At 42.0% G+C, this 17623-nt stretch overlaps 1 protein-coding gene across 1 annotated transcript; it reads right to left on the bottom strand.

Moving 5' to 3' along the window:
- Nucleotides 1-270: 270 nt before the first annotated feature.
- LOC310767362 (solute carrier family 2, facilitated glucose transporter member 4-like) lies at nucleotides 271-15915 on the bottom strand (the record flags this gene model as incomplete). Its single annotated transcript, XM_083624232.1, has 6 exons — nucleotides 271-530; nucleotides 1532-1659; nucleotides 4934-5009; nucleotides 11758-11859; nucleotides 14850-14960; nucleotides 15727-15915. The coding sequence occupies 6 exons, from the start codon at nucleotides 15913-15915 to the stop codon at nucleotides 357-359; spliced, it is 780 nt and encodes a 259-aa protein (XP_083480358.1). The 3' UTR covers nucleotides 271-356.
- Between the last annotated feature and the right edge of the window lie 1708 nt (nucleotides 15916-17623).

Genomic DNA, 17623 nt, shown 5'->3' on the forward strand with positions numbered 1-17623 from the left:
AGAATCTGGTCAGTTCTCTTTCTGCTTTTAAATTCTGCGCTTAAACTTGGATGTCAGCTGCTCTCCGTCTAGAAAATATTTACCTTTAGTTTCACCTCTATAATTGTCTCAACACTTTAAGCAGTGAGTCCTGTATCTCAGAACTGTCTTCTCTTCTCATTTCCCCCACCACCTTGACTAAATTTTTCTTTAAATAAAGCACAGACTACTATCATCATTATTTATCAAAATGATTACAGTTTCAGACAGTGAAGGAATAACAGTAACAGCTCTTTGAATAATTTCATTTATTTAAAAAAGCTATTTAATATATACACAAACAACGAAATAAACTGCATAGGATGCTTCCTGAGTTTTTACTTGATGTTCCTCTTCTTGGTATGTTTCTTCCTGGGCTTCGGGATCAGCATGGATCTCCTGATCTGTACAAAGGCCTTCATTTTTGTTTCTGGTATAATCCTGAAGATAACGAAAAAGGTAGCTACAGAGACAGGCCAGAAGAGAAGGAAGATATAGGCTCCCATACTTGCCTAGAGATGGAACAAAAAGGGGGCAGAAGGAAGGAGGAAGGAAAGAAAGAAACAGAATCTTGGTTATTTATTTGTCACACACAAATTCTTTTGGAGTTTACCCTTCAAGGAGCTCAAGACCAGACCTCCAGAAATTTGCCACAAGTGGCAGTTTAAGATCAGTTGTGCATTTTGGACCAGCTCCCCACCCACCTAACCCAGGTTGACCTATCTCTGTTTTGCTCTACGTTATTGTGCGCATTCAGGGTTGGCTCCTTCCTGCTTGCTTGCTACAAGTCCATCGGCAATTCCACCCAAAGAAGCCAGCTCTGGCTTTCTTGTCTTAGGAGGCACCATGGGCTCTGTCCGGGACACTGAAAGAGCGCGTGAAAGAGTTTGACTGTGTGGGTCAATAATGCAGGCAGAGATTACAGGCAGGTCCTCCTCTGGAGAAGCATCTGCAGAGTTGCTCTCCTTAAATAAATAATTTTATTATTTATACACCACCCATCTGGGTTTCCCCAGCCACTCTGTGCCACTTCCAGCAGAATATATCTCTTTCCTATGACTAAACAATTCGTGGCAGAGCGGATGGTGCTGGTGTTCGCATGGATATTATTATTAATTTAATTAATATACCAGCCACCCAGAGTGGCTGGGGCAACCCAGTCAGATGGGCAGGGGATGATGATGATGATGATGATGATGATGATGATGATGATGATCTCAGGATGGTGTACCCAGGGATGTTGGGAGGTGCAGTCCAGCAACATCTGGAAGGGCAGAGTTTCCCCATTACTGCAATGAACCTGATTGGAAAATATGCAGATTCCTGAGATGATTTAACATTCAACTTTAACAAAACACACTGGCTGGATTGGGGAAAGGGTAGAAATAATGGCAAATAAATAACTTCAAGGGTATGGCTTCATTTGTGGGTTTGGGGAAACAATAATGGTGCGATAAGGGGCTGAGCTTTTTTTACCGCACTTACGACCAAACGGAAATTCAAAACGACTCACCTCAATGTAAAAGAATATGAATTCTATAAGAAACCTACTGAGCCAATGCACAAATCCTGCAATCGCAAATGCTGAGGCCCGGGATGACTGAAGGAACAGCTCTACCACAATTACAGATGAAATAGAACCTTGGTAGACAGAAATGATTTAGGGCATTGAATACCACTTTTATTTTATTTTATTTGACTCACTAGATTATCTACTGCATTCATATCTTTCATATCATCTAAAGAACACAATGCAAAGACCATAAATAAGCAAACCTGTCCTTCTAGCACAACAAGCACCATATCTGCCTTTACAGCATTGTTAGTCACTTAGCACTTTTGTCTCCTGACCGAATGCTTTCCCTGGATTGCACAGGTTTTGAAACAACTTGTTTATGGAACTATGTATAACCTGCATTTTTCAGCTTTTGCAGTAATATTCAGTATTCAGAGCCTCCATGCATTCCTGAACATTGAACTTAAAAATATAAGTAACCTATGTTGGAACACTGAAAGCGGAAATGTTTCTTGAAGAATGACACCCAAGTTCTAGTTTCCAGGGAAAAAACATTCCTCTTCAATGAGGCCTTTGGCTGATTAACATCCTATAGCCTTTTAAATGTGTTTAACATATGTTGTGCATATTATGTTTTTATCTTGTATTTTTATAGAATCATAGAATCATAGAATCATAGAGTTGGAAGAGACCACAAGGGCCATCGAGTCCAACCCCCTGCCAAGCAGGAAACACCATCAGAGCACTCCTGACATATGGTTGTCAAGCCTCTGCTTAAAGACCTCCAAAGAAGGAGACTCCACCACACTCCTTGGCAGCAAATTCCAGTGTCGAACAGCTCTTACTGTCAGGAAGTTCTTCCTAATGTTTAGGTGGAATCTTCTTTCTTGTAGTTTGGATCCATTGCTCCGTGTCCGCTTCTCTGGAGCAGCAGAAAACAACCTTTCTCCCTCCTCTATGTGACATCCTTTTATATATTTGAACATGGCTATCATATCACCCCTTAATCGCCTCTTCTCCAGGCTAAACATGCCCAGCTCCCTTAGCCGTTCCTCATAAGGCATCGTTTCCAGACCTTTGACCATTTTGGTTGCCCTCCTCTGGACACGTTCCAGTTTGTCAATGTCCTTCTTGAACTGTGGTGCCCAGAACTGGACACAGTACTCCAGGTGAGGTCTGACCAGAGCAGAATACAGTGGCACTATTACTTCCCTTGATCTAGATGCTATACTCCTATTGATGCAGCCCAGAATTGCATTGGCTTTTTTAGCTGCCGCGTCACACTGTTGGCTCATGTCAAGTTTGTGGTCAACCAAGACTCCTAGATCCTTTTCACATGTACTGCTCTCAAGCCAGGTGTCACCCATCTTGTATTTGTGCCTCTCATTTTTTTTTGCCCAAGTGCAATACTTTACATTTCTCCCTGTTAAAATTCATCTTGTTTGTTTTGGCCCAGTTCTCTAATCTGTCAAGGTCGTTTTGAAGTATGATCCTGTCCTCTGGGGTGTTAGCCACCCCTCCCAGTTTGGTGTCATCTGCAAATTTGATCAGGATGCCCTTGAGTCCATCATCCAAGTCGTTGATAAAGATGTTGAATAAGACCGGGCCCAAGACAGAACCCTGTGGCACTCCACTAGTCACTCTTCTCCAGGATGAAGAGGAACCATTGATGAGCACCCTTTGGGTTCGGTCAGTCAGCCAGTTACAAATCCACTGAGTGGTAGCATAGTCAAGACCGCATTTTACCAGCTTCTTTACAAGAATATCATGGGGCACCTTGTCAAATGCCTTGCTGAAATCAAGGTAGGCTACATCCACTGTGTTCCCTTCATCTACCAGGCTTGTAATTCTGTCAAAAAACGAGATCAGGTTAGTCTGACATGACTTATTTTTCAGAAATCCATGCTGACTATTGGTGATCACAGCATTCCTTTCTAGGTGCTCACAGACTGTTTGCTTAATGATCTGCTCCAGAATCTTCCCTGGTATTGATGTCAGACTGACTGGGCGGTAATTATTTGGGTCCTCTCTTTTCCCCTTTTTGAAAATAGGGACAACATTTGCCCTCTTCCAGTCTGCCGGGACTTCGCCTGTTCTCCAGGAATTCTCAAAGATGACTGCCAGTGGTTCTGAGATCACATCTGCCAGTTCTTTTAATACTCTTGGATGCAGTTCATCTGGCCCTGGAGACTTGAATACATCTAGACTAGCCAAGTATTCTTGTACTATCTCCTTAGTTATTCTGGGCTGTGTTTCCTCTGCTGAATCATTTGCTCCAAATTCTTCAGGTCGGGCATTGTTTTCTTTATCGGAGAAGACTGAGGCAAAGAAGGCATTGAGGAGTTCAGCCCTTTCTGTGTCCCCTGTTTGCATTTCACCATCTTCTCCTCTGAGTGACCCCACTGTTTCTTTGTTCTTCCTTTTGCTACGAACATACCCATAAAAGCCTTTTTTGTTGCTTTTAACCTCTCTAGCAAGCCTGAGTTCATTCTGTGCTTTAGCTTTTCTGACTTTGTGTCTACACGTGCTGGCTATTTGTTTGAATTCCTCTTTGGTGGTTTCCCCCCTTTTCCATTTTTTGTACACATCCTTTTTTAATCTTAACTCAGTTAAAAGTTCTTTAGATAGCCACCCTGGCTTCTTTAGGCACCTTCCATGTTTCCGTCTCATTGGTATTGCCTGAAGTTGTGCTTTTACTATCTCCCTCTTAACAAACTCCCAGCCATCATGAACTCCCTTTCCTTTTAGTATTACTGTCCATGGGATCTCACCAAGCACTTCCCTAAGTTTTATGAAGTCGGCTTTCTTAAAGTCGAGAAATTGAGTCCTAGTATGCTTGGCTGCTCCTTTCCGCTGTATAGTAAACTTCAGAAGAGCATGATCACTCGCGCCTAATGATCCTTCCACTTCTACCCCACTAACCAGGTCATCAACATTGGTTAGGACCAGATCTAAAATGGCTGTTCCTCTTGTTGCTTCTCCCACTTTATGTTGTGAACCACCTTGAGATCTATGGATGAAGGGTGGTGTAGTAGTAGTAGTAGTAGTAGTAGTAGTAGTAATAATAATAATAATAATAATAATAATAATAATAATAATAATAATTTTGGCCACCTCATGAGAAGACTCCCTGGAAAAGACCCTGATGTTGGGAAAGATGGAGGGCACAAGGAAAAGGGGACGACAGTGGATGAGATGGTTGGACAGTGTTCTTGAAGCTACCAGCATGAGTTTGACTAAACTGCAGGAGGCAGTGGAAGACAGGAGTGCCTGGTGTGCTCTGGTCCATGGGGTCACGAAGAGTCGGACACGACTAAACGACTAAACAACAACAACAACAACAACAACAACAACAACAACAACAAATAATAATAATAATAATATCATCTAAGCACTTACCTGACCCTATACCATGTCCAAAGATGAATATGTTTTCCAAAACTTTTCTTACAAGCACCATATATGGGATATATTTCTGTTGGAGAAAGCAGGTCGTGTTTATTGTCCACAGCTGAGTTTAATGTGCATTCAAAATGTTTGTGTTCCAATTAAGGTAGGATTGTCCACCAGCTCATTTTCCATGAGTTTCCTCCCTGAACATCTGGATTCCCTCCCCCCTCGCCCGCCAATTCAAGGTGAACCGAATAAGTTTTGAAAAACTTAAGATAATGGGCACATTTCCTCTCTCTTTTTACCTATGAGATGAAGCATCCATTCTGACTACTATCCTTCCCATGCACCTTGCACCATCATGGTGCCAGTTTTATTTTGGGTAGTGCCTATTTTTGAAAATCTCTACAGCAGTATATTTTTGTCTTCTTATGTTTTAAAACAACAACAACAATTAAATACACAAAAACAATTACAGTGGTACCTCGGGTTACAAACACTTCGGGTTACAGACTCTGCTAACCCGGAAGTAGTACCTCGGGTTAAGAACTTTACCTCAGGATGAGAACAGGAATTGCACGGTGGCGGTGTGGCAACAGTGGGAGGCCCCATTAGTCAAAGTGGTACTTCAGGTTAAGAACAGATTCAAGGTTAAGAACGGACCTCTGGAACGAATTAAGTTCGTAACCAGAGGTACCACTGTATTTCTCCAGATTTTCCTGATTAATGCTTTCCTGCTGATTTCAAATTATATGACTCTATTGATTTCCACCAGAACCATCTTCCTGTGTTAGAACGGGAAATGCCTATTTTGCCTATTTTTTTAATTTTAAGATTGAAAATAAAACAAAAGGTGCCCATGCAAAGGTTATATTGACTTGGGAATTCCTGGATGTGTGCTTTGGACACAGTTTATTTTTTTTATATATAAAATATTTATTAAAGTTTTACAAAAAACAGAGGTTTACAGAATAAAAAGAAAGCATAAAAAAGAAAAAAATAAGAAAAAAATACATAAGATACAAAAATACATAAAAAAGAAAAAAGAAATAAAATACAAAATACAAAAAGCAAATAGGTAAGAAAAATTAAAAAACAAATCGATTTTTTGATGTCTTTAAGCTCATTTGCTTGTTTCCTTGACCTCCTCTCACCTCCCCTTTTTGTATTCCTATTTACATAATCGATTCAGCAAATCCTTACCCTCTTTCATTTATCTTAACTCTATTCTTAACATATTATAACTCTATATTTTCATCCATTATCAATCCATTTTTGCATATTCTTATTAACTTTGTTGCTAATACCACTTATTTTCAATCCAACATCATTTTAACATTCATTAATTTTACAGTGTTTCTGCAGATAGTCTTTAAATTTCTTCCAATCTTCTTCCACCAACTCTTCTCCCAGGTCTCGGATTCTGCCAGTCATTTCTGCCAATTCCATATAGTCCATCACCTTCATCTGCCACTCTTCCAGGGTGGGTAAATCTTGTGTCTTCCAATACTTTGCAATAAGTATTATTGCTGCTGTTGTTGCATACATGAATAAAGTTCTATCCTTCTTTGGCACCAATTGGCCGACTATGCCCAAAAGAAAGGCCTCTGGTTTCTTCAGAAAGGTATATTTAAATACCTTTTTCATTTCATTATAGATCATCTCCCAGAAAGCCTTAATCTTTGGGCACGTCCACCAAAGGTGAAAGAATGTACCTTCATTTTCTTTACATTTCCAACATTTGTTATCAGGCAAATGATATATTTTTGCAAGCTTGACTGGTGTTATGTACCACCTGTATATCATTTTCATAATATTCCCTCTTAAGGCATTACATGCCGTAAATTTCATACCGGTGGTCCACAACTGTTTGATTTTCCATTCAATTTCCTGATTCATAATCTTCATATATTGCACTTGATATAACTTTATGTCTCTCAGAATCTCTTGTGATTTTGGTTTCGCTCTCAGTTTCTTCTCACCCTCTTTTATTTTTTCCAAAATTTTATCTTTTTTCTGATTTTGGGCTCTCTTCTTTATTGTATTCTCTTGAATCAGAAACCCCCTCATAACTGCTTTACTTGCGTCCCAGATTATTCCTTTTTCAGTAATAGTATTCAAATTTATTTCAAAATAGTCTCTCAAGGTTTTTTGGGCCTTCTTGATAACCTCTTGATCTCTAAACAGAGTGTCATTCATCCTCCATCTGAAGGAACCGATTGGTGTTAGTTTCATCTCCATTTTCACAGCATTATGGTCGGAGCAAGTTTTTGGGCAAATTTCCACTTTTCGAGTCTTAGGTGCCAGTCCTCTAGTTATCCATATTTGGTCAATTCTTGTCCATGTCATTTTGGCTTCAGAGAAGAATGTTCCCTCTCTTCCTAGGGGGTTCTTAATTCTCCAGATGTCAATCAAGTCCATATTGTCAGTCAGTTCAAAAAAAGTTTTTGGTAGTCTGCCATCTTTAGTTACAACCTGTCTCTGCGACTTGTCCATATTTCTAGATACCACTCCATTCATATCTCCCATCATAATAATGTTGTAATCCATATAGTCTAACAATGTCTCATGCAATTTCTTAAAAAATTCAGATTTCCCCTCATTTGGTGCATAAACTCCTACTATTAAAAATTTTTCTCCTTGTGATTGAATTTCGATTGCCACAAATCTTCCTTGGTCATCTTTAAAAACGAATTTCGGTGATAGGCTCTCTTTTGCATAAATAACAACTCCTCTCTTTTTAACCTTATCCGATGAAATAATCTCTTGACCCAATCTTTTATTAATCAATACTTTCCTGTGTAGCCTTATCACATGTGTTTCCTGTAAACAAATTAAGTCCAATTGTTCCTTTTTTAATAAATGAAAAACTTTCCTCCTCTTCTCCGGGGAGTTAAATCCATGGATATTCCAACTTAATAATTGCAGAGACATGGTATATTTATTCTACTTTCCTCCAACTGCTCCCAATAATTCCTCTTGTTCTGACGGTGGTATCACTTTTTCTAACTTGTCCAATCCCGAAGGTGGTGGTACTATGTCTAGTACTCCTGGTCTTAAAGCTCTTAGCTCTTCTACAACTTCTGTTTGCAGGTCTTCTTCGTGTTCTCTCAAGAATTTTTCTTTATCTTCCACTGATCTTATTTTAAACTTTTTCCCTTTAAAGGTAAAGAATAGGCCTTGGGGGAACTCCCACCTAAAAATGGTTCTGTTTCCTCTCAACAAGGGCCACTAAATCTCCGTAATTAGACCTAAGGTCCAAAAGATATTTCGGAATGTCCTTGAATATCTCCACTCTTGAATCGTTTATTTCCAAGGTCTTCTGGAAGTGCAGACTCAGTATTTTGTCTCTCTCCTCTTTTGATCAGAGGGAAATCAAACAGTCTCTCGACCTGTTCTTTCTCCCTCCTCTTTCAAGTCTAAAAGCACTTACTATCTTAAAGTCTTGCTTGTCATCCAAGTTCCAAAAGCCTGCAAATTCCTGTGTAAGAAAATCACTTAGGCTGTCTTTTTCAAGTTCAGGGACCGCCCTGATCCTCAGATTAGTCTGTTTCTCCCTCAGTACAATCATGGACAAAAGCGACTGATGGTCCCCAAGCTGTTTGCATATCGGTGTTATTTTTTCCTCTACAGCCGCTGCTTTTTCCCTTGCTTCCTCTGCTGTCTTTTGATTAGAAGTAGATTCTTGCAGCAGTTTTTCAATGGATTCTGTATTGGAATTCAACTTCTGCCCCAAATTGTTAATGCTAGAAGTGTTCTGGTCAATTTTAGTTGTCGCTTCAGTAACCTGTTTACTTAACTTTTCCAATGTTTCATAAATTTTGTTTAATACTGAAGTAAATCCCTCTTCAGAGGCCATTCCTTTTGACCCAGCTTGTACAGGATCTTCCCCCTGTGGTGCAGGAGGGCCGGAAGCAGATGCTCTACGCTGCTGGGAAACTGCACTGGTCTGCTGTAATCTGACCTTACCCGATCTTGTTATTTTTTTATCCATCACACTTTGTCTGGGAGTCAAGGTCAGTCCCACGGCCAAAGCTTGTTTTGCAGTGGAAATTCCCAAGCCAGTTGAAAGTGGAAAATGCCCCAAGTAGTTGTAACAATTGCAGTGTTCCTCTAGGGGGGCACAGTAACAGTCAATAATAATATTGCAATAGAATATCTCTTCCAACTTTTCCAAATCCCCCTTCAACAAAATAGGCAACAGTTTCAAGTCCAAAGAAGCCCTTTAACAAGTATCTCCCCTGCAGAGCTAGCTGTCAAAAAGTTACATTGTCCATAAATAGTGCGACTCTCAGTACAACAGTTCTAACGAACCTGGCAATCCGTTCCCAGGGATTAATTGGTCTTTATTCCCTTTTCTCTCCTTCTTGTCTTTTTTTTTTTTTTGCAGGCAAATAAATTACTTTCCTCTCTTCCCTCCCCTCTCCTGCAATTCGGGGAGGAAATTCTTTTGCTTTGACGTTCGGATCTAAGACTTTAAACACAACCCTCCAGGTCTTCGCTTAAACAGTCTTTGCTTTGAACTATATACAGAAAGCAGAAGGCGGACTTCCTGTTTACACCTTCCTTCTTCAGTGCCAAATTAGTCCCTTTTTTCCCTTTAATCCCAATCTTTAAAACTTCACCTACTCACAGGTAGTTGTTTAATAACCGAATTGTCACAGGAAAAAGGTCAGCGCTCTCCGGCAACAGCTGCACGGCTTCACTCCACGGAAAGAGCAATTGACTCTCAGCACCGCGCCAATCTCCCCGTTACGCTGCGGACCCCCTCACAGGGTTCGCTCGCGATTTGGGGGGACGCTAAAGGTGCCCGCCGAGTCCCACGGTCACAGGCTTCACCCGCCTGTGATTTTCAAGAGGGTCCCCGCTTCGCCGTAGCGGCAAGACCCGATTTTCGTGGAGCTTCTCCCTCCAGACTAGAGGGAATCCGCCATTGCCGATGGCGCCGCCTCCGGAAGTCTGGACACAGTTTATTTTAAAAGGCATGTCTACTGCTCAACTGATTCCTTAACACATGCACTGTTTGTGAAAAATTAAATTTGAATCTGCAGACTGGAAGATGGGGGACAAGGCAAAAGGCAACACCTACTGGTACAAATGAAAACAGTCAGATTTGGTCTTCAGCTCCAGCTGAAAATCTGCCTGTGTGCATACTAAGGAGGCTAAATTCTAACGGAGGAAACATGGATTCCCCAATGGGCAAAAGATTCCTGCATTCCAAGGGGTTGGAAGAGATGACCCTTGTGGCCCCTCCAGCTCTGCAATTCTTGGATTGTAGGTGTGATCAAGCTTAAATGTGAACAAGCTGCTAGTGAAATTTCCAGGTGGAGTCCTCGTGGTGCCCTCCATATTTTGTTGGACCACAATTTGCAAATCCGATTCTCCTCGCAGGGAGTTGACTTTGCAAGTAGATCATGAGCCTGACCCATGAAGACAGGGCTTAGGTAGCTCTGAGTCACAGGGAGCTCCTGGCTGCGTCATTTTATATCAGCCAGTCCGTTCGGCCAAGGGGGGCATGGCTCAGCCCATTTAAACAAGCCGCGGCCAGGCTCTCGCTCTCTTTTACCTTTCTCCCACTTGTGCAGTTCTCCCTCCCTCCCTAAGGTTAGGTCCTTATCCTTTGACCTTGCTATGGACCTCAGTTGGTTGCCTGTTGAAGGGGCCTGGTAGGAATTTTTTCCACTTGGCAAATTGGCACCAGCCACTTGGCTTTTCGCCTACCTCGTAGCAAACCCTCACAACTTTGTAAGATTTGGTGGTAAGGCATTGGAGTATTTGGTGGGAGGTGGCGGCCATCACCTACCCCTCGTATTTCAAGGGTATTCCATTAAAGGAATCTGGGGGGGGGTGTCCGATAGCACGACCCCTATCGGTGACCCTGGGGAAATTCCTAGTTGATGTGCATCAACAGGGCTCCCCCTATCGGTGGTTAACCCTTATTAGACTCCCTGGGTCCCTGTTGGGTTAAATCCCAGAAGTGTGGCACCAGCTTCCATAAGTACATCGGCCGTTCTGTTCTTTTGTCCCACACTCTGCTGCGAGTCAACTGACTCGCACCACAGTGTGGGACCAAAAAAACCTGTGTCTTTGGGTCCCACGTTCTAGTGAAACTAGAGTATGGGGAACTTCTGTCAATCTGGGATGTCTCGTTCGAAACGGGACATTTGTGAGGTAAGCTCCCATATTTCCAGTTACCACTGTTTGTTCCATAGAACTGTTGGATTTGATATCCCGCTTTATTACTACCCGAAGGAGTCTCAAAGCGGCTAACATTCTCCTTTCCCTTCCTCCCCCACAACAAACACTCTGTGAGGTGAGTGGAGCTGAGAGACTTCAAAGAAGTGTGACTGGCACAAGGTCACCCAGCAGCTGCATGTGGAGGAGCGGAGACGCGAACCCGGTTCACCAGATTACGAGTCTACCACTCTTAACCACTACACCACACTGGCTGTTGACCCATAGAATGAAGGAGGCCTCTCTTGCCTCTGAATCTAACATTTGTGTAACTTTCACAGGAAACATCTGTCAATGGGAAACTATGTTCTTATTCATTCACTTAAAGACTTCATACAAAATTCAGCTGAAGGTTAAAAATCCAATGCAACTTTTCTCTCAAGTCTCCTTCTACAGATGTACCAATCAGAAGGATGTCCATGCCTCTGTTCGTATGCCTTGTTTTTATCATTCTTAAAGAAATGTCCTGTCACATCTACAGCCAACTTAAACATTGTCTTTGGAGCTTTTGCATGATACAGATTAAAGATGGAGGGGGAGGCAGGGCCAAAGCACAAACTATTTAATGATTCTTAGCTCGAAATCTACCAACTACAAACCATTAAATCCAGTGACATGGTTAACATGATACAGGTCATGATGCAGATCCCAGAGCCAACGAGAAGCAGAAACTTGTGCCCCTTAGAATCGGCCAGATACATCTAAAGAATATAGAGACAAGAAAGAGGGACCCTAGGCGTTACAACAGTACATTAAAACAGTGTTTCCCAAACTAGGGCCTCCAGCTGGTTTGGGACCACTGGTCCTGCTAGCTAGTGATGATGGGAGCTGTAGTCGAAAAACAGGCTTCATTCACTCTGGAGGGGCTCCTGTTCCATAAATTTTCATAATTTTGGTCAAAAGAGGAAAATTGGCATCTGATTTTTTTATTATTATTTTTTGTTCCCTGTTATAGCAAATGGGTAATGAGAGAGCTTTGTTTTGGACAGTTTTGCCTAGAACCTGAATTACAAATCAAAGCAGAGAGAGCATAGGGCAAAACAGTAAACAATTGTAATTTTTTTTAAAAGATAGAGTTACAAGGGACATCTTGGGGCTTATTCACACCCTTCCTTGAGAAGGAATGCATATATGAACAGCGGGTTTTGAAGCGTGGCATACTGAATTTGTGTCTAGACAACCACAGTCGGGGGTCAAGGCTCTTAAATGAAAAAGGACCTGAAGCTAAGACTTAAAATGCAATCCTCTACATATCCACTCAGAGATTAGCCCTTCTGATCCCAGGTAAGCATATGTAGCAGGTTAGGCCAACAAAATACCTTTCATGTGTAGTGAGATTACAACTCCCATCGACCCTAGCTATCGGGGCCAATAGTAAGGAATGGTGTAAGTTGTCTTCAGTGCTTCTTTTGAGGCTGTACGTACCACCTCTTCCCCCACCATCCTACTGCCACCACTTCCCGACGTGAGACCCTTTTACAGTTAGAATCATAGAATCACAGAATCTACGAGTTGGAAGGGACCCCAAGGTCATCCAGTCCAACCCCCTGCAATGCAGGAATCTCAGCTAAAGCATCCTTGGCAGGTGACCAGCCAACCTCTGCTTAAAAACCTCCAAGGAAGGAGAGTCCACAACCTCCTGAGGGAGACTGTTCCACTATCAAACAGCTCTTACTGTCAGAAGAAGAAAAAATTGTTTGTCTAGTTGGAATCTCCTTTCCTGCAACTTTAAGCCATTGGTTTGAGTCCTACCTTCCAAAGTAGGTAGAAACAAGTTTGCTCCATCCTTCTGATACTTGAAGATGGCTATCATATCTCCCTTCAGTCTCCTCTTTTCCAGGCTATACATACCCAGCTCCTTCAACTGTTCCTCACAAGGCTTGGCTTCTAGACCCTTGACCATCCTAGTTGCCCTCCTCTGCACACATTCCAGCTTGTTAACATCTTTCTTAAATTGTGATGCCCGGAACTGGACACAGTATTCCAGGTGTGGCCTGACTAAATTTGAATAGTTGCCAAAATGCCTTCCAGGAAGGTGCCTGACAATTGTAAGAAGGTCCCACCATAGCAGAGGCGCTTTAGCGCGACATTTTTATGATTGCCAGGTACACTTTGATGATCGTAAAAGTGGTCGCGCCAAAGTGCCACTGTGGGAAGCGGTGAAGTAGGAGGACAAAGAGCCTCTGGGAGGCTGTGCCTGCCACTGCAGGAAGTGGTGGTGGTGGCTGTGGCAGAAGCAGTCTCAGGCAAAGGGGTGGGGAGCAAGCAGGTGGGCATGCACATGGCAGCCGGGTGGAGGTGGGAGAGATAGGGGGCATGGTGTGTACCGGCACCTTTTTCATAGAAATAAAGCACTTTTTGTATTCCAACAGCATCTAGAGAGCAGCTTGTTGGCTACTCCAGAGGCATAGGGTTGTAGCCACATGGATACATCTGTATCACAGACTTAAACTGGTCTAATATTAATTCCCTTTTCCAGAGGACTTTTAGGAATTGTAGTTCTATGATAGTAAGATAGGGGTGATATATCAAAACCAAAAAAGGTTTTGACCTTTAAAGCCCTTCACAGCCTAGGGCCCTTGTACCTACGGGACCACCTCTCCTGGTATGCCCCATGGAGAGCCTCAAATAGCAACACCCTAGTGGTCCCAGGCCCTAAGGAAGTTAGATTAGCTTCAACCAGACCCAGGGCCTTTTCAACACTGGCTCCGGCCTGGCGGAACGCTCTGCCTCATGAGACCAGGGCCCTGCAGGATCTGATTTCTTTCTGCAGGGCCTGTAGGACAGAGTTGTTGCACTTGGCCTTTGGCTTGGAGCCAGTTTGATTCCCTCCCCCTCTTTCTTTTTCCTTTTTCCTTTCTCTTCCTGTGATGAGGCTGCATTTTAATATTTTAATGTTTCAATATGTTGTATTTTAATCTTGTTTTTAAGTTGCATTCATTCAACTTGTTTTTATTATTGCTTGTTAGCCGCCCTGAGCCCGGCCTTGGCTGGGGAGGGCGGGTTATAAATAAAAACTATTATTATTATTATTATTATTATTATTATTATTATTATTATTATATCTTCTCCATACAGTAGGCCATTTAGGCTAAAAAAGGCAATTCCCCTTAGAGTACATTGATGAAATAGTTAATGCAGCAGAATGAAGTACATAAAGACAGGAGCTCTTGCTTCTTCTAACACACGGACATGCAAAGTATTTTTTAAAAAACCCTTGGGACAGTTCCAAGTAAAGCATGGAGCCATGCAATCTGTTTAAATCTAAGGGCTTCTCTTAGAACTGGGGTGTCCAAACTTTTTTCAAGAGGGCCAGATTTGATGAAGTGAACATGCGTGATGGACGACCAAAGGGCCAACCAAAGTTGTTGACCTTTCTTTAGGATTGAAGCTGTTGAGCTTTTTTTAGGATTTTACCTCAGGAAATAAACTGCCACAGGGGCCAGATTAAACTGACCGGCGGGCCAGATTAGACCCCCGAAACAGACTTTGGACATGCCTGTCTTAGAAAGAATAGTTAGAAAACCCCATAAAACTACAATTCCCAGGTTTTTGGGAGAGTGGGAGAGCTGCTGCTGCACAGAAAATAATGTGGCAGAAAAGATATAGAATGTTGCAGTGAGGATCAGTCTATTGAAGAAGAGTCATTTTCAAGACTTAGAAAGTGAGAGGAAAGGTAGAGGAGACTTACCGATAACGCAATTGCACAGGAATAAACAGTGCTTCCGATTATCAAAAGTAGATGTATTTCCGCAATATCTGACTTTGTAGGCGAGATGATTCTCTCTTTATAATAGTATGCCTGAAATCAGACCATCACAATAAAAAGTGTTAGGTGAGGGGAAGAAGCACATGATGGTGACCTGGGATTCTGAGAAATCCTAGAGTTCATTTTCTGGTTATTTTGGTTGCTGTTGTTCTTTTCTGGATGTCAGCTGCTCTTAACCTAGAAGTCCTTTAATTTAGGTTCCTCTGTATAATTGACTCAACACTTTAAGTAGCAAGTCCTGTGCTTCAGAGTTGTCGTTTTCCACATATGCCTGCCATGCTTGACTTAATTTTAGTGACTGACAAAGATGGAAAATAATTCAACATCAAATCATAAAACTGTAGTGTTGGAAGGGACCAAAGAGAAGAGACTCCTGACTTGGTTCTCCTCCTTTGCAAAATCTAAGTCTAAAGTGATGATGTTAACTAGGTACCCCCTGAACTGCATCATTGCCCAAAAAGCAGAGTAAAACAAATATATGACATAGAATCATAGAACTGTAGAGTTGGAAAGGACTTCCAGGGTCATGTAGCCCAACGACCTGCAATATAGGAGTCTCAGCTAAAGCATTCTTAACAGGTGGCCATCCAACCTCTGTTTAAAAACCTCCAAGGAAGGAGAGTCCACCATCTCCCAAGAGAGCCCATTCCACTGTCAACAGCTCTTACCATCAGAAACAGCTCTTACTTGTCACTATTTTCCAAGATGATGAGGAGCCATTGATGAGCACTCTTTGGGATTAGTCAGTCAAGGAGCTACAAGTCCACCTAAAAGTGACCTCATCCAGCCCACATTTTACCAGCTTCTCCACAAGAATATCACGGGGGACTCTGTCAAAAGCCATACTGAAATCAAGATATACTACGTCCCCAGCTTTCCACTGATCCACCAAGTTTACAACTCTCTCTGTATAAAGTATTGAGATTGTCTGGCATGCCTTCATTTTTTTTAGAAACCCATGCTGGGTCTTAGTCACCACAGCACCCATTTCTAAGTATTCACACACTGGCCATTTAATTAAATGTTCTAGGGCCTTTCCTGGTATCAACCTCAAGCTGACTAGTCAGTAGTTACCTGTGTCTTATTTTTTTCCCTTTTTGAAGACGGGTACAACGTTTGTCCACCTGCAGTTTGCAAGGACCTAATCTGCTGTCCAAGAATTCTCAAAGATTGTTACATGGCATTGATGTACAGGGAACTGGAGCAATATTACTGGCCTCTGCTAATACACAGGAAGCAGAAGGAAGCAGCTGGAAAGAATTATTTGTAGATTCAGTTTTCTTTATACTAATTCACAGAGCATGGGAAAGAAAGATGAACTTGAGCTCTTAAAACAGGAGGGCAAATATGATATAATAGGCATTTATGAAACCTAATGGGATGAGACTCATGGTTGGAATATAGTAATTGAGGGGTATGAACTAATCAAACAGGAAGGAAAGAGAAGTAGCATTATATATAAAGGATATGTACACCTGTGAAGAAATCCATGACTTGGAGCATGGAAGGCAGGTTGGGAGTATTTGGGTAAAAATACCAGAGCCCAGGCATCACTCCACACATGCCCAAGGCTTCTGGACCCTCCTGACTGGCCCTTGGCCTGGGGCCCTGTCACTTCATATTCACACAACTGGATGTGAAGCTTAATTGACCTCCTTCTGGCCGCACAAACCATGCCACCGCCCCTGGTGTTGGTGGCATGGCTACACCAGACAGCAAAGGCCCACCCCTTGGAGCCCTGAGGTAAGCAGCTATTAACATGGGTTATTTGTATTACCCTCTGGAGTAGCGGAAAACAAGCTTGCTCCACCTTAGATGTGACAGCCCTTTAGATATTTGAAGATAAAAGGGGGGTTGTGATTAAACATGGATGCCATCCGTCATGGATTCTTTCGTTGAGATTGCAGTGTGTTGGACTAAATGACTCTCTGGGACCCTAACAACTCTACAGTTCTATTATTTTATTCTAAGGAAGAACTTTCTGATAGTAAGAGCTCTTTGACAGTAGAACAGTATTTCTGAAGGTGGTAGTTCCCTTCACTGGAACTTTTAAAGCAGGAATTGAGTGGTCATTTGTCCGGGACTCTTTAGCCATGACTCTTGCATTGCAGTGGGATGAATTAGATGACCTTTGGAACCTCATCCAACTCCACAATTCCATAATTCTATAACATTATCATGTTGATTTTCCTCTTTTCCTTCATGCTGAGAAAATGAATTGAAACAGGAAAATGCAGGACATGGTGATGTTGTGTCAAATAATGGACATATCAGTTCATTTCCCATCCATTTTAACTTCACGTGTGTTCATTAACAAATCTGTTCTGTACTATTTCTGCATTAATTTGGAAACCAGCCGTTTCTGCACAAATGTTCCTTTTTTGATGCATATTTAAACACCTGGTACATTTTTCTGAGCTGAGAAACATATTGCAAAATTTCAACAAGTGCAGAACCTGAAAGATCATTGCATTCCAATCCATACGTTAATCTGATATGTGGGAATCATGTTATCTCACATTAGATGTCAGACCATTAACATTTCAGAAACTTAAGGGAATCATTCCAATCTGTCCAACTGTGTGATGCCTCATTCTACATTACCCTGATGTCTTTAGTGTTCTGTACCTGTGAAATCTATAAACTTTTAGGCAGAGGCAGAGTTTCTCCACACCGGGTGCTGAGCTGAGGAGGGC

The sequence above is a fragment of the Podarcis filfolensis genome (assembly GCF_964270895.1).
Source record: "Podarcis filfolensis genome assembly, chromosome: 7".
In the NCBI taxonomy this organism is placed as follows: domain Eukaryota; kingdom Metazoa; phylum Chordata; class Lepidosauria; order Squamata; family Lacertidae; genus Podarcis; species Podarcis filfolensis.